Below are 26,281 nucleotides of genomic sequence, written 5' to 3' on the forward strand. Positions count from 1 at the left end.
CTGAAAGGGGATGTAAAGAAGGTGTGGAGGGAGGACATGCAACCAAGGAGCCACGTAGCAGAGTAGTAATCAAGACCACCGAACCCAAGACCAGCGCCCTGCGCTACATGACACAATAAAATTAAGTTTACCTATCAAAATTGGTTCAGATTGATATGAAAGATCCACAGTCCCATAAAAACACCTAGATATTAAATACTTAGAGCTGACCAGTATTAATTAAAACTCATGTCATTCTGTTTTGCTTTCATCGCTGTGCTACAATCCGCAGATGTCTCCTGCCATCCCTGTAAAAATAACACCCTGGGCGGTTGCCCATATTGCCCATGTCAGAAACCACAACTGTCTGCACCATTAAACCATTAAACATCGCAATTAACGGTAACGCTGTCCAACGGCGCAACAAGCAAGACGTAACCAAGCAGAAGGAGCTTCGTGACTGTTCTCATCCTCCCTCCTGCTGCGATGTTTGCCTCCATGACAGGAGTCGAAATCAATCAATGAGCAATGAGCATGCTCTGATGCAGCTATTATCGATCAGACAGACATCTTCTCCCGCTCAGAGGAAACCACTGCGCATGTGTGGAGCTCCGCGTGCGAGTAAAGGTGGAGCCGATGGGTGACAACAGACACTAAGTCACGTTATTGCTGGGATTTTACGGCGCCATCTTAAGTCCCTGAACTTCACATTTTAACGGACAAAAAGCTCAACGCGACTTGGATGTAACGAGTAACGCGACAGTTTTCTAAAAATGTAGTGAAGTAGAAAGTACAGATACTTACTGTAAAATGTAGTGGAGTAAAAGTAGAAAGTATCCATCATTAAATCTACTTAAGTAAAGTACAGATACACGAAAACTGTACTAAAGTTCCCACCACTTCGTATTAGCTTCGTTGTGTTGATGCATTTTGACCCGCTTCAATTTTCCGCCTCAACAATCAAACGTCCCCATTCACTCAGTGCGTCATGGTTCCACATCGCTTAGGATTTGTTGCTGCGCGTTTGCGCAGGTGAAGGAAAGAGGAGACCAGCTGCACAGGCAGGCTGCGAGATGAGATGCAGGTGATCGGTATCGGCAACAAGAGACAATGATCACCGATCACGCACTTTTTCACGAAAATCGGCCCGATTATGATCGGTGGCCGATCGATCGGCACAGCTCTACACATAACCAATAGCTGTATATGAATTTTAATCTTTAAACAGGCAAAGTCTAAAACATTTTGGGAAAAATGTTAAATATGCAGTAGAAACGTCCTCTAATATGGAACAAATCGCTGAAAGTTCCTCTGAATCTAAACACCCACCTGGTCAGAGCTGCTTCTGACTTTTACTAACTGAACCCTGACCAGTACATTTGTCAATGTTTCATAATTAGTGCGATGTTTTTAATGATTCAATGCTCTTCTGGCTGCCTGGCTGTTGAATCCTCACCTCCCTGTTCTTTATTAGCTTCACCTACTTTCTTACATCGCTTACATTTGCCTCATATTTAGTCACTTCACATGTAAACACAGAGGCTGTTGCGCCGCCAGCAGACGTTGCCATGGCGACGAGCGAGCAGCTGTTGTCCTGACAGCTTTTCAGGAACCGGAGGGGCGTTTCAGTTGCTCTGCTTTCATCGTGTCTTTGTGCGGAACATGCTGCCATCTAGATGAGCTGGATGTCAGCGAGCACAGAGACAAAGTCAGACACAAAGGCTGAGGAGGACTTCTTTAGTTTGAAATCATTTCTGACTGACGGTCCGGAGGACGTCGGCTCAGGAGACAGACTTCAGGAATTATTTTAAGGAGGAATTGTTAACGAACATTAACAGTTCCTTAACAACATGTACATTACAACTGTTACATTTCCTTGTTGGGTTTTTGTGTGCCATTTTTCAAGTTCCATAATGCGAATCCACAGAGGTGGGGACTTGAGTCACATGACTTGGACTTGAGTCACATGACTTGGACTCGAGTCACATGACTTGGACTTGAGTCACATGACTTGGACTGGAGTCACATGACTTGGACTCGAGTTACATGACTTGGACTCGAGTCACATGACTTGGACTTGAGTCACATGACTTGGACTCGAGTCACATGACTTGGACTCGAGTCACATGACTTGGACTGGAGTTACATGACTTGGACTGGAGTCACATGACTTGGACTCGAGTCACATGACTTGGACTCGAGTCACATGACTTGGACTGGAGTCACATGACTTGGACTGGAGTCACATGACTTGGACTCGAGTCACATGACTTGGACTCGAGTTACATGACTTGGACTGGAGTCACATGACTTGGACTTGAGTCACATGACTTGGACTTGAGTCACATGACTTGGACTCGAGTCGTTAAAATCACGACTTGAGACTTGACTTGAAAAAATGCTCAAAGACTCGGACTTGACTTTGACTTTTCATGCCACTGACTTGGGACTTGACTCGACTTGAAGCTGTTTACTTGAACAGACTTGATATTTTTTACTCAAAGTCTTAAAATGTAAAACACATTATTTATAAAGTGGCGTCATTAATTAATTTCACTCATTCCGTATCAACATGCGCAGACCGTCCCTCTGTTTCTCCTCTCCTCATGTATGTATGTGTGCGTAGCTGCAGCTCAACCAATCAAATTAACAGGATTTTTAAAAAACGCGGTGACGCTGCAGAGCTCAGGGAACGAAAGACGAAACAACGGCTCGAATATGCGAGTCATTTCTTTAGGCTACGTAGGTTATGAACTTTCTAATAAAAAACGAACTGTAACTTGTAAAACATGCAAGAAGAGAATATCGCATGGAGATGCCACGACTTTGTCCAACTTTTTCCGGCATTTGAAGCTTCACAAAGACGGTAGGTGGCGCTTTTCTTTTGCTGTAAGATAGCTGACTTTAGCTAACTTCGTGTTAGCATGTGTACTCCGGGTTAAAATGGTGATGATTTACCATAAATCCGGTCCTTCAAATGCCTCCACAAATAATGTGCACCGTGTTATTAGCTCAGGAAGCCGGTGGATAGTAAGCGGGGCTCCGGGACAGAAAGCAGATTCTGGACCTGAACTCAGGGAACAGAGTCTCTCTGTCCATCATGATGATGACCCGGTCCAGTATCATCTAAGGATGGTTGGTGTGTTTGAAGACATTATATTGGGAAATTATATTGTTTACTGCAGTCAGAGCATTAAATCAACTGTTTTTGACTTAATGCACTGACTGACTGTCACATGTCGCACAGAACCCATTTCCAAGTAGCTTTGCTGGAAAAACAAATAAATAAAAAAAATCCCGTTTTTTTTTTGGCCATCTTTCAAAAATTTCTGTAAAAATAAAAATTGTACAATCTGACTGACCCTGAATATAACACTAAGTGGGATAGTTAACTGAGTAAGACATAAAATAATGAGCTCATTATTTTGTGTTTAGTGATTCTGACATGTTTTTATCAATATTGATGTGAAATTGGCTGTAGATTTAACCCACTTGGCCTGACAGATATTTATTTTACCATCACATCCAAATTCAAAACCACTCCACTTTATTTGCAATGATTTAGATTTTTTCATGTGGTTTATTTGTTAAAACAGACCAAATACAGTGACTGTCCCAAATAAATGTTGTGTTTAGAATATCTGGCCCATATTTACGGAGGACTGAAACTAACATACTTAGAAATAAAAGCAGAAAAATAAATGCACCAGACCTTCCTGAGTTTACTTGAGATAACTTCATATATACTTATTTCATTTTTTGAAAACTTTTTAAATTGAACATCAAAATTAACAGAACTGCGCAATAAAGAGGTCCAATTTATAAATGTTTTTTATACTTTGTGTTCAGCTGCACATGTTCTATCATTTGAGATGAATACAGATTTTAAAAAGAACAAATGGTCCATTATTTGAATTTTATGTATAATTGCAAATTATATAAAAAAATAAAAATAAAAACGACTGGAAATGACTTGAAATTAAAGGTTCCTGACTTGAGACTTTACTCGGACCTGAGGACAGAGACTTGCGAATCCTTCATCCATAATGCGAATTCTTCATCCATAATGCGAATTCTTCATCCATAATGCGAATTCTTCATCCATAATGCGAATTCTTCATCCATAATGCGAATTCTTCATCCATATTGCGAATCCTTAATCCATAATGCGAATCCTTCATCCATAATGCGAATTCTTCATCCATAATGCGAATTCTTCATCCATATTGCGAATCCTTAATCCATATTGCAAATTCTTCATCCATAATGCGAATTCTTCATCCATAATGCGAATTCTTCATCCATAATGCGAATTCTTCATCCATAATGCGAATCCTTCATCCATAATGCGAATTCTTCATCCATATTGCGAATCCTTAATCCATAATGCGAATTCTTCATCCATAATGCGAATTCTTCATCCATATTGCGAATTCTTCATCCATAATGCGAATTCTTCATCCATAATGCGAATTCTTCATCCATATTGCGAATCCTTAATCCATAATGCGAATCCTTAATCCATATTGCGAATCCTTAATCCATAATGCGAATCCTTAATCCATAATGCGAATCCATAATGCGAATAGTTTCCCAAGGTTGCAACCCTGCCTTAAGCTACGTGGTCCTTTATTCAAGGACTTTCGAAGTAGCACCCTGTGATGTCATCGATGACATCACATCTATTCCGGATAGATGTGTAAAAGAGCACGTCATCGATGACATCACGTCCATGTGGCCATTGATGATGACATCACAGACCAACTGTCACCGATTACGCCCTCTGTGACATCACAGGCCAACTGCCACTAATGACGTCATCAGTGACAATTGGTCTGTGATGGTCACAAATAGATGTGATGTCATCGATGACATCACAGGCAGTTACTTCAGAGGTCCTTGAATAGCACAGCTGTTAGCGTAGCACAGCATTGTTACCATGGCACGTAGGCGACGTCGCAGACGACGCTCCTCCTACAGGCGTAGGAGGAGGCGGTACTACAGGCGAAGGAGACGCAGAAGCGGCTACTATCGCCGTAGACGCAGGAGATACCGCCGTCGTCGTTATTACTAGTCGCTCACGTTGACCATGTAGCAAGCATTGAAAAACCACGAAAAAAAATTATAAAAAATAATAATTAAGAAATAAAAATTATTTATTTCTTAATTTATTCAAAAATACTAAAAATGTATAAAAATAATTAAGGTATAAAAAATATTTTTTGTATCTAAATTATTTTTTTATCATAATTTTGAAGTTTTGGAAAACGTTGTTTGCTAAAATATTGCAGAATGATCTGACAGATTATGTGAGGTCACATGTCATGAATGTAATTTTTGTTTTAGTTCTTTTCCAATTGAACTAAAACTTCGGAGGCTCAGACCATGTTAGTTCAGATGGCATCACAGGGATTCAAACATTTAAAAATCTAAATACACAAATTAAAAACAATTAACCTAACAAGTAAGACTTAGAATGTACGTTGGGGTAAATTTTCACTCACTGATTAAATTATTACAACCTATTAATTAATTTCTGCAGTTAAAATGGTGTAAATCTTACACTAGACCGCTTAACGGCGTTCGCGGTTCAAAATGTTTTATTATTAGAAATGACTTTGCAACATCCTTGACCTGTTGAAGCCTGAGGTTGAAATGCTTTTTAATACGCTTCTGCAGACCCAGCTGCTCTGTAGCTGCCAGGAAAGACAGAGCGGAGAAGCTGCAGCATCCTGGACGTGATTTATCCACATAAAGTCAGAATGAGGTTTATAAAAGGCCCTCTGCCTGCACACGTGTGTGAGGTTCACCTGTCGTCACCTAGACACGTAGCAAGCACCATAAAAACCACCGAAAAAGTGAAAAGCAACTAAAATACAAATTAAAATCAGTTAAAAATTCTTAAAAGATTACGAAAGAGTAATTAGAATAAAAAAGAATAAATATCAAATGAAAGAAATTGAAAAAACAATAAAATAAGTATTTTTCATACAGGTAGTGTTAAAGTTTTCACCAGGTGTTTGATCCAGAAACCAAAAACATTTAAGTTGTTTTTGTGTCACCTGGATGGAACGACTCGTACTGATAGTTATTTAAAAAGCCTTTGTTGTTGTTGACAGCTTCCAGTTTCACTCATTTGTTTTTCTGATTTGTACTTGTATTAGTGTTCAGTGTGTTGAACACCTGAGCAGCTCACTTACCACAGCTACACTTCCCTCGCCCGCGGCTAGAGGAGCCGTTTTTACGCCTCTTCTGGCTGCGGGCTTTGGGATTCTTGCGGTTCCTCTTACGCCTGGGGGCGTCAGAGGAAGAGCGCTTTCTGCGTCGTGCTTTACGTGCCATGGTAGCAACGAGGTGGTAAGCACTGCTCTCTTATTCAAGGAGTTTTGAAGTACAGCTCTGTGATGTCATCAGTGATGTCACAGTTTACCGCCTGTGATGCGATCGATGACATCACATCCAAGCTTGGCCATCGCTGATGACATCACGCATGACATTAGCTGTGCCTCTTCCTTTTTAATCAAAATGTAGTTCTAAATCATTTAAGGTGAAACGTTTGCTCATGCATCAGGCTGAAGGTTAAAGGTTACCGTCATTTGTGTGAACAGTAATTTCTTTCACTAAAATCTTAACATCACTTGTTTAAAAATTAATATTAACCTATTTTACATTAAATTATTGCATTATTAGAAAGCACTAGTTTTTCTTTTTGACCTTTTGTCACTTTGTGGGAATAATTGCTCTAAATTTAAAAACCTGCCGCAGACGCCACAGTTCCTGCTAATTATGGGCCAATGACATGACTTCACCTGCCAATCACTCCTGTGGGTCTGCAGCTTGTCCTGAACTGAACCTCCTTCAGCTGGAGGAACTGAACCCATCCATCCATCCATCCATTTTCTTGCACCCTTGTCCCTAATGGGGCCGGGAGGGTTTGCTGGTGCCCATCTCCAGCTAACGTTTCGGGCGAGAGGCAGGGTCACCTGGACAGGTCGCCAGTCTGTCGCAGGGCAGAGGAACTGAACCTCAGACAAATTAGTTGGGTTGTCATTATGAATGCACTGCGGACAAAGAGTCAAGCCTGGCTCAGAAGATGCTACACCAAAAATGTCTGAGCAGCAGTAACTCTTCAGGCATGTGGTACAAATATTCATGCATCTGCGATCGACATGGTTCAGACATGAACAAGTAATTGCTCACCAGCTTTTTGCAAGTGCAAAATGCGCCCAACACAAAAAGCAGAGAAGGATGCATAGATCCAATAACAGAGAATTTGGCTGGTCAAATATTTGGGCAAAGTAAAGTATAATAATAAATTAGATGAGAAATATTCTCCAGCAAAGCCAATTTTGATCAGCAACATCGTGTAGAGCAGAGAAAAGGTTTGATCAGATCAACGCAGCCGGACTGCTGACAATATCTATGCAATAAACAGAACGGGAAACGCCATGGTTAGACTTTAATACTGTGCCATGATATTTAGCAAACATTCATATTAACAGTCCAAAAAGCAGAAAATCATCAGTCAAAAAGATATCGAAGATAAAACAAATAAAATAATTTCCCCCTCCCAACGTTCCTTTACAGACTCGTATGAAATACTCGATTTTGTTGCTAAATTAATTCAGCACGCCTCAGATCTTTGGGCTTTGACGTCAATTTCTCCATATAATGGCTTCATGTACCTGATGCACGACTCGTTTGAAATGTTTCACCTGCCTTCTTTACCTTAGTGTTGGCTGATGAGGCTAAACTCCTCACCAAATGTCTCAGTACAGGGAGGAAAATAAGTATTTGAACACTTTACAAGTTCTCTCACTTAGAAATCGCAGAGGTTTGAAATTTTCATCTGAGGTTCATGTCCACTGTGAGAGATATGATCTAAAAAAAAAAAAATCCGGAAATCACAGTGAAGGATTTTTAAATAATTGTGTTACTGCTGCAAGTCAAGATGTTTGCAGTTAGAGGTCAAAGGTTTCCTGTAGTTTTTCACCAGGTTTGCGCTGCAGCAGGGATTTTGGCCAGATCTTCTCTAGATCATCCAGGTTTCTGGGCTGTCGCTGAGAAACATGGAGTTTGACTCCCTCCAAAGATTTTCTATTGGGTTTAAGTCTGGTACCACTCCAGAACCTGGATATGCTTCTTACGGAGCCACTCCTTGGTTCCCCTGGCTGTGTGCTTCGGGTCACTGTCATGCTGGAAGACCAGCCAAGTTTAATCTTCAGTGCTCTAACTGAGGTGAGGGATGAACCCAGAACCACACGGAGGAGCTGGTCAATGACCTGAAGGGAGCTGGCACCGCCGTTTCCACGGTTACTGTGGGTAATACACTAAGGCTGTGTTCACACTGCAGCCGAAGTGGCCCAAATCCAACTTTTTTGACCTAATGCGACCTGTATCTGATCTTTTCATGACAGCCTGAACAACACAGGTCGGATTCTTTTCGAATGCGACCCGGGCCACTTGGGTATCCGATTCAAATGCGACCTAACGCCCAGGTCGCATTCATCCGACTTTAAGGTCACTGATTCTCAACAAATCTCACTATTCTGCGTCCTGATACCCGCAAGCGGGAAGAAAAACGACAACCATGACGGAGTATAATGAGGATGAAGTTGTTAATTTGCTGCTCCGGTTGGACAACAACTTCAAATATATAATGTAACCCGTAATTAGTCAATTAGTCAGACTTTTATTTTTACGGGCCCACTTCCTGTTTTGCCCCCAAACTCTTCAACTTATTTAAAGCCCCGCCTCCAGCGCAGTTTAAAACACCACCTGTTCCACTGTGATTGTGACTGGCTGTTGGCGTCTTGCTGATCATCTCTCCTTGGAAAATTCACCCAAATCTCTGAAACTGATTTGAACTATTGGTGAGTTTGCTTGTTTGATAGCAGTATTGTTCAGCATGAAAGTTTTGCTCGATTGCTCATTGGAGCATTGTTTTATTAGAACTGTGGCAGTTGTTACCTGGGCTGTCACCGGGATTCACAGCTGATCGCAGTCTAGCACTCTCTGCTGAAAGGTAATTGTTAGTTTTGTGCAAGATTTCTTTTCCAATTTCATTACTTTTGTAATGAAATTGATTGAAAATAGGATGTAGCTACATTTAAATTGATATTGCGCAGTACATTTATTTTCTTTTTCCTCACACTGCTTGAGTATTTTGAGTTAATTTATTTTGAAAGTGAACTTTGATTTCAACTTTAACCTTAAATGGATTAGTTTGAAATATGATTATTCTTTTTGTTTATCTAAATTATGGTTAAGTTAACCTGACTGAAATGTTTAGTTTAATTATTGCATTTGAATTTGATATTTATTGCATTTGTGTGTTTGCACATACTTGTTGTTGATAAACCGCCTAATGGGTTTTTTTTGATGGATCAGATTCTCAGATCCTCTTCTGAGCAAAGGATGGCGAGCTAAGGACAAGAACTTTGATCTTTTGAATTGATTTATTTTGAATTAATTTGACCCTCATTGTCTATTTGTAATTGTTTGTTGTTGTTTTTTTCCCCCCTATCATCCATACAAAAACACCAAAACTAAAACAGTGATTGTGTCTTCATTCACACCTCAGGCTCCTTCAAGAACCATCTTCTGATGATGCTTTTGTAGCCGCAGTTAGCTGCGTAGCCCATAACTGTTACAATAAGCTAAGCTCCACCGTTAGCCTCCATGTTTACTTCCACAAACACTGAGCTCTTCTTCTTTTCATGGCGTCTGGCAGAACACTGAGAACGTTGACGTTATGGCGCCCTCTACTGCGCATGTGGGACACTTTCAGGTCGTTTACCCGTTTACACTGCAGAACACATACAGGTCGCATTTATTTGGAAGTGTGAAGGGCCACGGCAAAATAAAACTTCCTGGTCTTAATTCAACTCGCCGTGTTTAGAGGACGAAGAAAGATGAGTACCATCCCAAAAACGCCATCCTTACTGTGAAGCATGAGGGTGGAACCATCATGCTTTGGGGTGTTTTTCTGCACATGGGACAGGATGACTGCACTGTATTAAGGAGAAGATGACCGGGGCCATGTATTTCCAGATTTGGGGGAAGAACCTCCTTCTCTCCTCTACTCCACCAGGTGGGATCTCGCATGGAGCCCCAGTCTGAGGTCGATCGACATTCATGTTTAGCTTCTTCCATTTTCTGATGATTGCCCCAACAGTTGATCCTTTTTCACCAAGCTGACTTGCAATTGCCCCAAAGGCCTTTGCACAATTTAGTCTGTGGTGTCTTTGGGCAGCTCTTTGGTCTTAGCCATGTTAGTAGATGGAGTTTTACTGACTGTGTGGGATGGACAGGAGTCTTTATGCAGCTAACGATGCTTCTAATTCACAATAATAAGGGGAGTGGAGGTGGACTTTGAGGGCAGAATTGTTGCTGATTGGCAGGTGTTCAAATACTGTAGTAGCAGTAACACGCAACTAAATTATTTAAAAAAAAATCATACATTGTGATTTCCTTTTTTTTTTTTTAGATTATGTCTCACAGTGGACATGCACCATCCATCCATTTTCTTTACACCCTTGAACCTCAGTGGGGTCGGGACGTGCTGGTGCCTCTTCCAGCTAACATTCCGGGCGAGAGGCGGGGTCACCTGGACAGGTCGCCATTCTGTCACAAGGCAACACAGAGACACACAACCATGCACACACATGCGCACGCACAGACACACACACACACACACACACACACACACACCTAGGGGCAATTTGGAGATGCCAATTAACCTGTCAGTCATGTTTTTGGACTGTGGGAGGAAACCGGAGTACCCGGAGAAAACCCACCATGCACAGGGAGAACATGCAAACTCCATGCAGAAAGACCGGGGCCGGGAATCGAACCCAGAACCTTCTTCCAAAATGACCAAAATGATTTAATGGGAATCTTTCTTTCTTACCAACTGTGACTCTCAGGAAAACATTTTTTTGTGAACCAAACACACTGGGACCTAAGTGTCACCCCTGAATAATATTATTTTACACAGCAAAAACTCTTACATATAAGTATTATCTTTATTTTGTATCTCAAATGTGTTTGTGTGTCAATCATGAGTGCTGTGACAGCGTTATGGTCACGAATCCACATGTTAGCCTTCTTCAAAGTTACCCAACACTAGTTATCTAACCAACTTTACCACCTATACTTTATTGGGCATGTGTATTATTTGTGTGTGTGTCTGACACTCTGGATGAGAAAACCAAGAGAGAGAGTGTGTTGAATGACATGCAAAACCTGTTGATCAACGTGTTCAAGGTTCTTTCTTTTATCGTTTCAATAAATAAAATAAAAATTCATAGCTATAGAAATAAATGCATAAATAAATGAGCCAGAAAAGTATAGAGTGCCTCCTCTGGGTTGGGGAGGAAGTCCTGCCCCAAGTGGAGGGGTTCAAGTATCTCAAGATCTTGTTCACCAATAAGGGAAAAATGGAGCAGGAGATCGACAGGCGGATTGGTGCAGCGTCTGCAGTGAAGCACAGTACAGATCGGTGCTGTACCGATCTGTACCAATCTGTCGTGGTGAAGAGAGAGCTGAGCCAAAAAGCAAAGCTCTTGATTTAGCGGTTGATCTACGTTCCTACCCTCATCTATGGTCACGAGCGTTGGATCATGTCCGAAAGAACGAGGTCACGGATACAAGCGGCCGAAATTAGTTTTCCTTGTAAGGTGTCTGGGCTCGCCCATAGAGATGGGGTGAGAAGGACAGATATCCAGGAGGGACACAGAGTAGAGCTGCTGCTCCTTCATGTCGAGAGGAGCCAGTTGAAGTGGCTCAGGCATCTGGTCAGGATGCCTCCTGGACGCCTCCCTGGTGAGGTGTTCCGGGTACGTCCCACCAGGAGGAGGCCTCGGGGAAGACCCAGGACACACTGACGATGTTTCTCAGCTGGTCGGGGAACACCATGGGTTCCCCCAGAGGAGCTGGAACAAGTGGCTGGGGAGAGCAAACTCTGAGCCTCCTTACTTAGGCTGCTAACCCCACAACCTGACCCCGGATAAACGGAGGATGGATGGATGGATGGATGGATGGATGGATAAATCATACACATACACACACTCACATGCGTGATACACATAGCATAATAGAATAGAGACAGTAATGTTAGCTAGCTTGATTAGCTAGCTAGTTTCAGGAAACATGCTCTTTTGCACCCCCCCCCCCCCATGCCCACACACATACAACACACACACATAATGGATGTTAACATTGTCCATTATTGACATTTCATCACTGTTGTTGTAAAATTGTCAGAAATGTTCTACAAATTGTTCTAAAAATGCTTAAAAAAGTGAAAAATGAAAATTTTTCAAACATGAAATAACTCTTGTGTGAAATAAAACACAGCAGAAAGTATTATAAAAAACATTATTTTGAATCAAAATGACAAAAGTAGCATAAAAACACATTGATTGAAACCCGGGTCAAAAAGGACCCACTCACGGAAGACTGTATAGTCAGTCACCCACGCATCAGAGGGTTAACGATCTCCTTTAAGTCTTATAGATATAAGGTCTTTGCTGTGTTAAAGTAAAAAAAATGATGATTAAAACACTGGTGGCACAGATAATGAATGACATCACAGCCATCCTTAAGAGATGACATCACTCGTGACACCTGACCTGACGTTATCTGTGTCTTAACCATGTTTCTTTCCTTTTCTTTTTATTTTTTTTAGTGCTTTTCTAAATGCTTGCTACATGGTCAACGTGAGCGACTAGTAATAACGACGACGGCGGTATCTCCTGCGTCTACGGCGATAGTAGCCGCTTCTGCGTCTCCTTCGCCTGTAGTACCGCCTCCTCCTACGCCTGTAGGAGGAGCGTCGTCTGCGACGTCGCCTACGTGCCATGGTAACAATGCTGTGCTACGCTAACAGCTGTGCTATTCAAGGACCTCTGAAGTAACTGCCTGTGATGTCATCGATGACATCACATCTATTTATGACCATCACAGACCAATTGTCACTGATGACATCATTAGTGACAGTTGGCCTGTGATGTCACAGAGGGCGTAATCGGTGACAGTTGGTCTGTGATGTCATCATCAATGGCCACATGGACGTGATGTCATCGATGACATGCTCTTTTACACATCTATCCGGAATAGATGTGATGGCATCTATGACATCACAGGGTGCTACTTCGAAAGTCCTTGAATAAAGGACCACGTAGCTTAACGCAGGGTTGCAACCTTGGGAAACTATTCGCATTATGGATTAAGGATTCGCAATTTGGACTAAGGATTCGCATTTTGGATTAAGGATTCGCATTTTGGATTAAGGATTCGCATTTTGGATGAAGGATTCGCATTTTGGATTTTGGATTCGCATTTTGGATGAAGGATTCGCATTTTGGATGAAGGATTCGCATTTTGGATGAAGGATTCGCATTTTGGATTAAGGATTCGCATTTTGGATGAAGGATTCGCATTATGGATGAAGGATTCGCATTTTTGATTTTGGATTCGCATTTTGGATTTTGGATTCGCATTATGGATGAAGGATTCGCATTTTTGATTTTGGATTCGCATTTTGGATTTTGGATTCGCATTTTGGATTTTGGATTCGCATTTTGGATGAAGGATTCGCATTTTTGATTTTGGATTCGCATTATGGATGAAGGATTCGCATTTTGGATTTTGGATTCGCATTTTGGATGAAGGATTCGCATTTTGGATGAAGGATTCGCATTTTGGATTTTGGATTCGCATTTTGGATGAAGGATTCGCATTTTGGATTTTGGATTCGCATTATGGATGATGGATTCGCATTTTGGATGAAGGATTCGCATTTTGGATGAAGGATTCGCATTTTGGATTAAGGATTCGCAGTTTGGATGAAGGATTCGCATTTTTGATTTTGGTTTCCCATATGGATTTTGGATTCGCAATTTGGATGAAGGATTCGCATTTTGGATTTTGGATTCGCATTATGGATGAAGGATTCGCATTTTGGATTTTGGATTCGCATTTTGGATGAAGGATTCGCATTTTGGATTTTGGATTCGCATTTTGGATGAAGGATTCGCATTTTGGATTTTGGATTCGCATTTTGGATTCGCATTATGGATGAAGGATTCGCATTTTGGATTTTGGATTCGCATTTTGGATGAAGGATTCGCATTTTTGATTTTGGATTCGCATAATGGATGAAGGATTCGCATTTTTGATTTTGGATTCGCATTATGGATTTTGGATTCGCATTTTGGATTCGCATTTTGGATTTTGGATTCGCATTTTGGATTTTGGATTCGCATTTTGGATTTTGGATTCGCATTTTGGATGAAGGATTCGCATTTTGGATTAAGGATTCGCAGTTTGGATGAAGGATTCGCATTTTTGATTTTGGTTTCCCATATGGATTTTGGATTCGCAATTTGGATGAAGGATTCGCATTTTGGATTTTGGATTCGCATTATGGATTTTGGATTTGCATTTTGGATGAAGGATTCGCATTTTGGATTAAGGATTCGCAGTTTGGATGAAGGATTCGCATTTTGGATGAAGGATTCGCATTTTGGATTTTGGATTCGCATTATGGATGAAGGATTCGCATTTTTGATTTTGGATTGGCATAATGGATTTTGGATTCGCATTTTGGATAAAGGATTCGCATTTTGGATTTTGGATTCGCATTATGGATTAAGGATTCGCATTTTGGATTTTGGATTCGCATTATGGATTAAGGATTCGCATTTTGGATGAAGGATTCGCATTTTGGATGAAGGATTCGCATTATGGATTCGCATTGTGGATTCGCAGAGGTGTGACCAAGTCACCGCGTTGCAAGTCTCAAATAAGTCTCAAGTCTCTGTCCTCAAGTTCAAGTCAAGTCTCAAGTCAGGAACCTCTAATTTCAAGTCATTTCCAGTCGTTTTTATTTTTTTTATATAATTTGCAATTATTCATAAAATTCAAATAATGGACCATTTGTTCTTTTTAAAATCTGTATTCATCTCAAATGATAGAACATGTGCAGCTGAACACAAAGTATAAAAAACATTTATAAATTGGACCTCTTTATTGCGCAGTTCTGTTAAACTTGATGTTCAATTTAAAAAGTTTTCAAAAAATGAAATAAGTATATATGAAGTTATCTCAAGTAAACTCAGGAAGGTCTGGTGCATTTATTTTTCTGCTTTTATTTCTAAGTATGTTAGTTTCAGTCCTCCGTAAATATGGGCCAGATATTCTAAACACAACATTTATTTGGGACAGTCACTGTATTTGGTCTGTTTTAACAAATAAACCACATGAAAAAATCTAAATCATTGCAAATAAAGTGGAGTGGTTTTGAATTTGGATGTGATGGTAAAATAAATATCTGTCAGGCCAAGTGGGTTAAATCTACAGCCAATTTCAAATCAATATTGATAAAAACATGTCAGAATCACTAAACACAAAATAATGAGCTCATTATTTTATGTCTTACTCAGTTAACTATCCCACTTAGTGTTATATTCAGGGTCAGTCAGATTGTACAATTTTTATTTTTACAGAAATTTTTGAAAGATGGCCAAAAAAAAAACGGGATTTTTTTTATTATTTGTTTTTCCAGCAAAGCTACTTGGAAATGGGTTCTGTGCGACATGTGACAGTCAGTCAGTGCATTAAGTCAAAAACAGTTGATTTAATGCTCTGACTGCAGTAAACAATATAATTTCCCAATATAATGTCTTCAAACACACCAACCATCCTTAGATGATACTGGACCGGGTCATCATCATGATGGGACAGAGAGACTCTGTTCCCTGAGTTCAGGTCCAGAATCTGCTTTCTGTCACTATCCACCGGCTTCCTGAGCTAATAACACGGTGCACATTATCTGTGGAGGCATTTGAAGGACCGGATTTATGGTAAATCATCACCATTTTAACCCGGAGTACACATGCTAACACGAAGTTAGCTAAAGTCAACCGTCTTACAGCAAAAGAAAAGCGCCACCTACCGTCTTTGTGAAGCTTCAAATGCCGGACAAAGTTGGACAAAGTCGTGGCATCTCCATGCGATATTCTCTTCTTACATGTTTTACAAGTTACAGTTCGTTTTTTATTAGAAAGTTCATAACCTACGTAGCCTAAAGAAATTACTCGCATATTCGAGCCGTTATTTCGTCTTTCGTTCCCTGAGCTCTGCAGCGTCACCGCGTTTTTTAAAAATCCTGTTAATTTGATTGGTTGAGCTGCAGCTACGCACACATACGTACATGAGGAGAGGAGAGACAGAGGGACGGTCTGCGCATGTTGATACGGAATGAGTGAAATTAATTAATGACGCCACTTTATAAATAATGTGTTTTACATTTTAAGACTTTGAGTAAAAAATATCAAGTCTGTTCAAGTAAACAGCTTCAAGTCGAGTCAAGTCCCAAGTCAGTGGCATGAAAAGTCAAAGTCAAGTCCGAGTCTTTGAGCATTTTTTCAAGTCAAGTCTCAAGTCGTGATTTTAACGACTCAAGTCCAAGTCATGTGACTCGAGTCCAAGTCATGTGACTCCAGTCCCCACCACTGTGGATTCGCATTATGGAACTTGAAAAATAGCACACAAAAAAAAACAACAACAAGGAAATGTAACAGTTGTAATGTACATGTTGTTAAGGAACTGTTAATGTTCCTTAACAATTCCTCCTTAAAATAATTCCTGAAGTCTGTCTCCTGAGCCGACGTCCTCCGGACCGTCAGTCAGAAATGATTTCAAACTAAAGAAGTCCTCCTCAGCCTTTGTGTCTGACTTTGTCTCTGTGCTCGCTGACATCCAGCTCATCTAGATGGCAGCATGTTCCGCTCAAAGACACGATGAAAGCAGAGCAACTGAAACGCCCCTCCGGTTCCTGAAAAGCTGTCAGGACAACAGCTGCTCGCTCGTCGCCATGGCAACGTCTGCTGGCGGCGCAACAGCCTCTGTGTTTACATGTGAAGTGACTAAATATGAGGCAAATGTAAGCGATGTAAGAAAAGTAGGTGAAGCTAATAAAGAACAGGGAGGTGAGGATTCAACAGCCAGGCAGCCAGAAGAGCATTGAATCATTAAAAACATCGCACTAATTATGAAACATTGACAAATGTACTGGTCAGGGTTCAGTTAGTAAAAGTCAGAAGCAGCTCTGACCAGGTGGGTGTTTAGATTCAGAGGAACTTTCAGCAATTTGTTCCATATTAGAGGACGTTTCTACTGCATATTTAACATTTTCCCCAAAATGTTTCAGGCTTTGCCTGTTTAAAGATTAAAATTTATATACAGCTATTGGTTATGTGTAGAGCTGTGCCGATCGATCGGCCACCGATCATAATCGGGCCGATTTTCGTGAAAAAGTGCGTGATCGATGATCGGTGATCATTGTCTCTTGTTGCCGATACCGATCACCTGCATCTCATCTCGCAGCCTGCCTGTGCAGCTGGTCTCCTCTTTCCTTCACCTGCGCAAACGCGCAGCAACAAATCCTAAGCGACGTGGAACCATGACGCACTGAGTGAATGGGGACGTTTGATTGTTGAGGCGGAAAATTGAAGCGGGTCAAAATGCATCAACACAACGAAGCTAATACGAAGTGGTGGGAACTTTAGTACAGTTTTCGTGTATCTGTACTTTACTTAAGTAGATTTAATAATGGATACTTTCTATTTTTACTCCACTACATTTTACAGTAAGTATCTGTACTTTCTACTTCACTACATTTTTGGAAAACTGTCGCGTTACTCGTTACATCCAAGTCGCGTTGAGCTTTTTGTCCGTTAAAATGTGAAGTTCAGGGATTTAAGATGGCGCCGTAAAATCCAACCAATAACGTGACTTGGTGTCTGTTGTCACCCATCGGCTCCACCTTTACTCGCACGCGGAGCTCCAGACATGCGCAGTGGTTTCCTCTGAGCGGGAGGAGCTGTCTGTCTGATCGATAATAGCTGCATAAATCATAAGATATGGCGACATGTCGCTTTCACAGACGGTGGGACTTCGTCCAACTTTTAGCGTCACTTGGAAGGAAAGCTTAAAGAAAGGTAAGCGCTGTGGACGTGATGCTAGCTAAGCTAAGCTAGCTGTGCAGAGACGCATACGTTGCATCCGCGATGAAAAAAAGTTGTCACTCATGCGCACTGATGGCTGGCGAACAACAATCCAATCTGTAGCCTCAAACCGACCCTGTAGGCCTTATTGGTTGATATAATATTGGTTGATATTTGTTTTGTAGTGGAAAATGTTAAGATTACCATATGATTATGAGTAAAACGTCTTCCAGAGCAGTTCCTCTGTCCCTGGTGGTGCAGTAAATCCACGGAGTCGTTATCTTTCCTGGAATGTTATGAGGTTCACAGTTGCTGTATTGTTTCTAATAAAACCACGTTTTGTTTGCTCGGGGCTCTGTCTCCTGACTGCGATGTATTTAAGAATATATTGTTTCTCTGGTTGTTTGGGTTTTTTGAAACAGTTTTTCCTCGCTCCTTGTTAAAGGAAAATGTTTTAAATCTTGGGTTGAAATGTTCAGTGGTGCAGGTAGACGTCCTACGCTTAGGGACAGATGCGCGGCGCCTCCCGTTTCTGCGTCGTCTCCAGCACAATGGCAGCGATGCCTGAGTTACACCAACAATTTCCCTTTGGATCAATGGAGTATTTCTGTATCAGAATTTCACTGAGGAACTTTTAAAGCAACAGCCTGTGATGTCGACGGTTACATCATATTCCTGCCGGACCCGACATTATGACATTATCTGTGTTTCATGACGTTTCTTATTTTTTTATCCTTTTTTTTTGGTGCTTTTACGTGCTTGCTACATGTTTAACGAGAGCGACTAGTGACGGCAGACATGCCTCCCTCGTCTACGTCCGGCAGAGACGTTTTGACGCCTCGTCCGGCCGCGGACTTTACGATTCTTGCGACCCCTCCTACGCCTCTGAGGGTTGTCGTCGTCAGAGGAGGAGGCCGACGACGAGCGTCGTCTGCGTCTTGCTCTACGTGCCATGGTAGCAATGACGCGCTAAGCTAAGTGGTCCGTTATTCAAGGACTTTTGAAGTAACCGCCTGTGATTGTCATCAATGACATCACATGTAATTGATGACATCACAAGCGTTCGTCAATGACATCACATGCCATTGATGACATCACAAGCTGTCATCAATGACATCGCGTCATTGATGACATCACAAGCTTTCATCAATGACATCGCGTCATTGATGACATCACAAGCTTCCATCAATGACATCACATGTCATTGATGACATCACAAGCGTTCATCAATGACATCACGTCATTGATGACATCACAAGCTTTCATCAATGACATCATGTCATTGATGACATCACAAGCTTCCATCAATGACATCGCATGCCATTGATGACATCACAAGCTTCCATCAATGACATCGCATGCCATTTATGACATCACAAGCTTCCATCAATGGCATTGCATGTCATACATGATGTCACGTCATCAATTAGAGCTTGTGATGTCATCAATGGCATCCCATCAAACACAAATGGAGTGATGTCATCGATTTGCGTCATCGTCTGTGACTGATGACATCAGACTTGACATGGTGCCTCTTCCTTTTTCATCAGAATGTAGTTCTACGTCATTTAACGTGAACCCAGAGGTTTGGCTGAATATTCGGTGTTTGTACCACAAAGAAACTGAAGGGAAAACAGATTTGTATTGTTTGTTGTTTTGGACCCAGCATTACGCTTTAATCTGTGATTTAATCCTTAAGCATACAATGTAATGATGACAACATCCTTCATACAGACAGACGAACAAGTTGTAGTTATACTGTTGACCATTGTGTTTATCCATCTTTTACAGTTTTCCAGACTGTTTGGGTTTTGGAAATGGAATAAACTCTATTCTGCCCTATTAAATGGATGCTCCCCACTGACAATCAACTATCTTTTTCTCCCGATTACTTTTCATGAAATCTGGACGAGCGCATCCCATTCACAGTGATAAACCCCAATGACCTTGTCTGAGGTTCAGCTCCTCAAGGTCAAAGCATGTTTGTTTTTCCCAGTCAGACCCAGAAGCAGAGGAAGTGGAGCATCCCGCGTCCAGCCGGTGGTTTATGATTGGTCAGAGAAAACGCTTCGTCTTTTCCAGCATCCATTGTACAGAATACAGGAAAACTTGCTGATCAAGTTACCAGGTTTAAGATACAGACTCAGCACCTCAATGCTTATCTGGTGATTTCAATCATTCCTCTTTTCATCATTTCAAAACACTCGCTCTACCAGAAGACATTGTATTTGTTTTTATGCAAATGTCAATGATTGATAGATCCCCAAATCAAGACCTCTGGTGGAAACAGATCCCAATCTTCAGCAAGGTTGTTTTGAAGCAACAGATTGGATTTCCCCTTTGCCAGCCAAATGGAGACGACCCCAAAGCCGTGACTGAGTGAGTCACAGACTATATAAACGTCTGTGTGGACAGAACCATCCCCACCAGAACTGTGAGATGCTTCCCTCATAATAAACCCTGGATCACCAGAGACCTAAAGGAGCTGTTAAACAAGAAAAAATAACCTTTACGGACCCAGGGAGTTACTGATGAGTATACAGAAGCAGCTCAAAGTCAAGTACAGGAAGAAGCTGGAGAACAAACTGCAGAGGAACAGGGTCAGAGATGTGGTCAGCGATGAAGAAGACCACAGGCAAGAGGAGGATCAGAAGTCTGGACAGAGCCAACGAGGGGAACACGTTCTTTAGGAACTCATCATCCTCCTCTCCCGACGTCTCTCTTCCTTTATCACAACCCACTTCCCTTTTTACACATTGTCAAATGAAGGCCACTAGAGCCAAACGAAATCCAAGAAATAAAAGCGCATGCTACATGCTTAACGAGAGCAACCGATGACAAGCCTACCTGATGCGTCTGCGGGCAGAGGAGGCGTTGTGGCGCCTCTTCTGGCCGCGGACTTTGGTAGGTTTGCGGTTCCTCCTGCGCCGGTGGGCGTCGGAGGCCCACCGGCACTGCCAAGTTTTGAAGTAACAGCCTGTGGTGTCATCAATAACATCACATCCACGCCTGGCTATTACATCAGACCTGACATCATCTGTGCCTTTTCTTTTGTCATCAAAATGTGACTAACTGTATTTAACGTGAAGTGTGACCACCTGAACGACCTTTTGCCAAAGATTGTGTCTGTTTGAGAGCAACAAATCTGGCTTTCACTAAAATGGCTCCAATTCAAAACATCCACAGATGCTAGTCGGATGACGGTACACAGACGAAACGTGACACGGCTGTTCACCGAAGCTTCCTGGTACCTTTGATGTGCCCATCATATCATGGGCCCTTTTATTTCAAAGTTACAGGATGTGGTTTGTAACCAAGTAAAAACAGTTTTCAGCATCCATCCATTTTTTTCCACATCTCTGACATCATACTGTGGCTTTAATATCGTATTTAAGCAATTAACAGAGTAGATCTTTGGACACTAAACAAAGCAATAAGCTGTTAAACTAAAATAAAAGCTAAAGTTGACTTAGCTTTTAGTCAACTTTATTATGCTATTAGTGAAAGCATAATAGTAGCATTTAAGCTAAGAGTTCTTTTTGTTGTTGTTTTCAGCTAATTATAACTCAGAAGCTAAAGTTAATATGCTGATCTGTTCAAGCTACTGTTACTCAGCATGTTGGCGCTAGCCAACATGAAAATGGAACCACTGAGGTTGTGAAAGACTCTCATCTTCTCCCTCTTTCCTGTTGACTCAGAAAACAAAGGCCAGTAGAGTCAAATCACACTTTAAAAAGAAAAAAGTGCATGCTACAAGTTGTAAGAGTAACTAATGACAACAGACTCTCCCACGTCTGCAGACAGATGAGGCATTTTGGCGCCTCTTCCGGCTGCGGACTTTGGTAGCCTTGCGAAGTCTCCTACGTCGCGGGGCGTTGGAGGATCGCCGTCTACGCCGTACTCTACGTGCCATTGTAGCAATGCCACGCTAAGCTAAGTGACCTTGTATTCAAGAACGTTTGAATTCACAGCTGGTGATGTCATTGATGACATCACCAGCTTCACACTACCAGGCACGTTAGCGTGCCTGGTAGTGTGAAGGGATAAACCTTCCCTTCTCTCCTCCCTCATAACAGTTTGTCAAATCAAGGCCACAAGAGCCAAAAACAAATTAAGCGAAACGAAAAAAGCGCATGCTACATGCTTAACAAGAGCAACCGAAAGCCTACCTGATGCGTCTGCGGACAGAGGAGGCGGCGTGGCGCCTCTTCTGGCCGCGGACCTTGGTAGGTTTGCGGTTCCTCCTGCGCCGGTGGGCGTCAGAGGATTGTCGTCTTCGTCGTGATCTACGTGTCATTGTAGCAATGCTACGCTAGGCTAAGTGGCGTCTTATTCAAGAACTTTCGAAGTCGCCGCCTGTGATGTCATCAATGACATCACATGTATTTGTGACTATAAGTGACATCAGACCTGACGCCACCTGTGCCTCTTCCTTTTTAGTCAAAATGTAATTCAGCTTATTTTAAAGTGACACGTGAGGTGTGACGATAGATTTAATATTAATTTATATGGACGGTTCTTTATTATTTCCTCTTTTCTGTAAACCTTCCTATCTGACTACAGTTACATAAAGGTCACTGGTGCCTAAGCAAAAGACCCCGTCTGTGTCCTAGTTGTGTTTGTGCTTCATGAAGCAGCAGTGAAGGTACAGACTTGTTACATTCTGCAGGTTTTGTGAAACAGGTAATTTAACCTTTAACCTATGGCCAAAAGAGAGCTCGGTGTTTTTTTTTAAGAACTTGTTTTTTAGAACCAGTAAGGACTTTTTAAAAAATGTGCAAAATGTGAATTTTGTTTAATCCGTCCCCTTCACAGCAACGTCCCAGTCAGAAACAATTACCACAGTGCAGATGAAATATCCCAAAACCCATTTCTGTGTTTCAGCTGTTCTCCAAAAGCCCTGCATGCTTCATTACCAGAACCTGTTGCTGGGAGACCTGGGGCTAAAGGTCATCAAAGGAGCCAGGCGTTTTTTCCCCCCCGTCTACCTCGTGCAGGGGGAGGACTGTTTAACGATTAAATGGCAACCGGTTCACACAGACTTGTCAGCACCGTCACATCCTGACCCACAAACATTTGCTCCCAGCAGAGCAGGTGGCGGCGGGTGAAGCACCAGGGACCATATACCATAGTACTCTCTAGTACTAGAGTTATACATTAATTATATTCCATATAAGGACTCACCTTGTGTGTGTTTGGTTTGATGCACCGGATGAAGTACGGGTTGGATGTGCTCAGCATGGCCATCAGGGAGTGCAGAGAGTCCTGGAACAGCAGCAGCAGCAGTTATTTTTACTTCCCACCATCATTCTTAGCTCTTTTACTGATGTAATTAGAGGAAACCTCATTACTGTAAATACTATTGTAAATATTTTATTGTATAATATATGTACTATATATAGATCTACAGATATATCTATATATATATATATATATATATATATATATATATATATATATATATATATGTAGCTTTATATTTATATACTATGGAATACTTTCCCCATAGAATGTATAGTATATAATACTATGTAGTAACTATATATTAAATATAACTTTCTATAGTATTACATGCTATGTAGTATTATATTGTGTTCTATTTCTGTTATATGTTAATTATATACCATATACTTTCTATGTAGTTGAAAGTGTAAGTAATACTTTCAATACAGTTCACTAGATAGTATTATTCTATACTACATATTGAAAGTAATACTTTTGAAAAAATACACTATAGTACTCTCTAGTACTAGATCAATGTGGTACTCTAGTACTAGTACTTTCTAGTACTAGAGAATACTATAGTACTGGAAAATACACGTACTATAGAAGTACAACTTTCCCCAGACGTTATACTTTCTACAGCGTCTGTAGAAAGTATAGAATTCAATTCTATGTTCTATTTTCTACACGCTAGTATAGATGATGTTCTGATAGGAGGCTCCTCTGCTGTTTGCTCCCAGCTGGACTTGCCTTGAACTGGGAGCTGACGGTGGGCCGTCGGTGCTTGGTGCTGCCCTTCAGCGTGTCCTGCTTGTTCCGGCTCAGGACGTGTTCAAACAGATCATAGACAAAGTCCAACCTGGCAAACAAAGGGCGGAGTCAGGAACAGGTGATGAAGGTCAAAAACGCGTTTCCTCGTGGAAAACACATGCAGCCGACCTGCTTTCCCTCAGCATGTTGAGGATGTCGTCCCTGAAGGTGTCTCTGTTCTTCTCCAGCATCCCCCTCACGTCATACACCACCTGGAGACGGCCACAAGGGGGCAGCGCGGTTTTACGGGAGCGAAGCTTTGTTTTTTTTTTTCCTCACAGTTTTCAGATCTCAATAAAAACAGCAGTAAAAATATCACCTCTCCTGCATAATGTCTGACTCCGAATAAGTGCACAGCAACACGGGGTTTCACGTAAAATGGATTTTTCTGCAGAGAAAAAGAAAAAGTCAATTATTCTGAGGTAATAACCTTCACAACGTCAAACAGGATATACAATTTACAGTTTTTACATCAATCTGTCAGGTTAATTGGTCTCTCCAGATTGCCCCTAGGTGTGAGTGTGTGTATGCACAGTGGCGCAAAAAGTGGGTATGCAGGGTATGCAACGCATAGGGGCGCAGCACCAGAGGGGGCGCCAAAACCCCGTCTGGAGGGGGCGGCGAGCCGATGATTTCCCATACAGTTCAGCGCGCCTTGCTCCTTCACCTCTAGCACATAATGAGGTAAATGTAGCGAGTTTTACCTTTCACGTATCGTCGCCTCGGGGGTGGGGGGGAGGGCGTTGAGTGAGCGACGCTCCTTCACCCTGACGTTCCTTCCCTCGGGGGTAGGCATACTGTGTATGCATGGTTGTGTGCAGTGGCGCAACTACACATTATTCAGGTGGATGCGAAAACATAGATCGGCGCCCCCCACCACCCAACCCCCCGAGGGAAGGATCGTCAGGGTGAAGGAGCGACGCTCCCGCACCCCCCCCCCCCGAGGCGACGATACGTGAAGGGTAAATTTACCTCGTTATGTGCGCGAGGTGAAGGAGCGTTACACGCGCCGAAGTGTATGGGAAAACAATCATCGGCGCGCCGCCCCCTCTAGACGGGGTTTTGGCGCCCCCTCTGGTGCTGCGCCCCTATGCGTTGCATACCCACTTTTTGCGCCACTGGTTGTGTGTCTCTGTGTTGCCCTGTGACAGACTGGCGACCTGTCCAGGTGACCCCACCTCTCGCCCGAAACGTTAGCTGGAGAGGCACCAGCAACCCTCCTGACCCCACTGAGGGACAAGGGTGAAAGAAAATGGATGGATGGATGGATGGACATCAATCTAGTGCTAAATCAGAGCTTATTTTATTAAAATTGGATAAATTATGAAGCTCTTTTTTGTTTTTCAACATTCCACACAAATAAAACTGATGCTGACTTTGCATAGCTGCTGAATAAAATCTATTAGCCCGTTTTTAAAATGGGAAAGACAGGAGAACGTTCCATTCATGCGGGACAAATATGTAAAAATGTGATTTAGACTTTTGGACTTTCATTCTTCCAATGATTTCATGACATTTTGTGCATCTCGCATGAACATAAAGAGAGAGGAGGATGTTGGAGACCAACCGAGTGCTGGCTGTGCAGTTTCTCCAGTAAGGTGTCGTCTGTGGCTTTGGGGAAGTGGCTCTCCTCATTCACCAGCGCCAGGAGACCCAGTTTCTACAAAAACGTCAAAAAGTTGACATTCACACTGTTTCTGCAGAGCAAACAATAAATACATGTTTATCGCCAAAATAACCTTGTTTTGGCTCACTACTCCACATGTTTTAATCTGATATAAAATTGTTTACGAGCTTTAAAAATAATCCTGTTTTCAGTAAGAAATCATCTGCTTACCTTCTCGATCAAATCCAGACACTCTCCATTGTCCATCCAGTTGATGTCGACCCAAACCAGGCCCTCTCTGCAGGCAGAGCAGCAGCAGATGATGAACACCACAGACACACAGAGCTGGCAGGAGATCATGTTGGACCGTTTCAGGTCAAAACGAAACATCAACATCGTCACATTTTACATTTCAGAGCTTCTCACTTCCCCAGATGGAGGCTCTGTTTCCATTTATTATTCCACAAAAACACACAAATAACCAAAGTCTGGGCTCAGATCCAAGTTCAGTGTATTTATCTGCATGTCCCACCAGCTGTTTATAAAACTGCTGCTTCCATCACTTCAGACACGAACGTGTGTGTGTCTCTGTGTGTCACAAGCAAAATATCCCCATTAAAACTTTACATTCAAGGTCTGACGTTCCACC

The 26,281-nt window shown here is 41.9% G+C and overlaps 1 protein-coding gene and 1 long non-coding RNA gene across 7 annotated transcripts in view; one reads left to right on the forward strand and one right to left on the reverse strand.

Moving 5' to 3' along the window:
- myo10 (myosin X) overlaps positions 1–26,281 on the reverse strand; it is a 121,849-nt gene that overhangs the window by 21,910 nt on the left and 73,658 nt on the right. For all 5 annotated transcript variants that reach the window (XM_081598111.1, XM_081598112.1, XM_081598110.1 and 2 more), the window contains 6 exons: positions 25,864–25,930; positions 25,594–25,686; positions 24,346–24,414; positions 24,156–24,238; positions 23,967–24,075; positions 23,178–23,258 (listed from right to left, as the gene is read on the reverse strand). In XM_081598111.1, the coding sequence (XP_081454237.1) occupies positions 23,178–23,258; positions 23,967–24,075; positions 24,156–24,238; positions 24,346–24,414; positions 25,594–25,686; positions 25,864–25,930 (502 nt within the window). The remainder of the gene's footprint in view (positions 1–23,177; positions 23,259–23,966; positions 24,076–24,155; positions 24,239–24,345; positions 24,415–25,593; positions 25,687–25,863; positions 25,931–26,281) is intronic.
- On the forward strand, positions 17,391–24,341 carry LOC103480044 (uncharacterized). Of its 2 annotated transcripts, none has more exons than XR_014084219.1 (3): positions 17,391–17,987; positions 23,957–24,105; positions 24,215–24,341. It is a non-coding gene; the product is annotated as an uncharacterized LOC103480044 (long non-coding RNA). The 2 variants fall into 2 exon arrangements; XR_014084218.1 differs by lacking the exon at positions 17,391–17,987 and adding an exon at positions 23,232–23,321.

Source organism: Poecilia reticulata, chromosome 17, assembly GCF_904066995.2.
Source record: "Poecilia reticulata chromosome 17, P_reticulata-male-v2, whole genome shotgun sequence".
NCBI classification, from domain to species: Eukaryota; Metazoa; Chordata; class Actinopteri; order Cyprinodontiformes; family Poeciliidae; genus Poecilia; species Poecilia reticulata.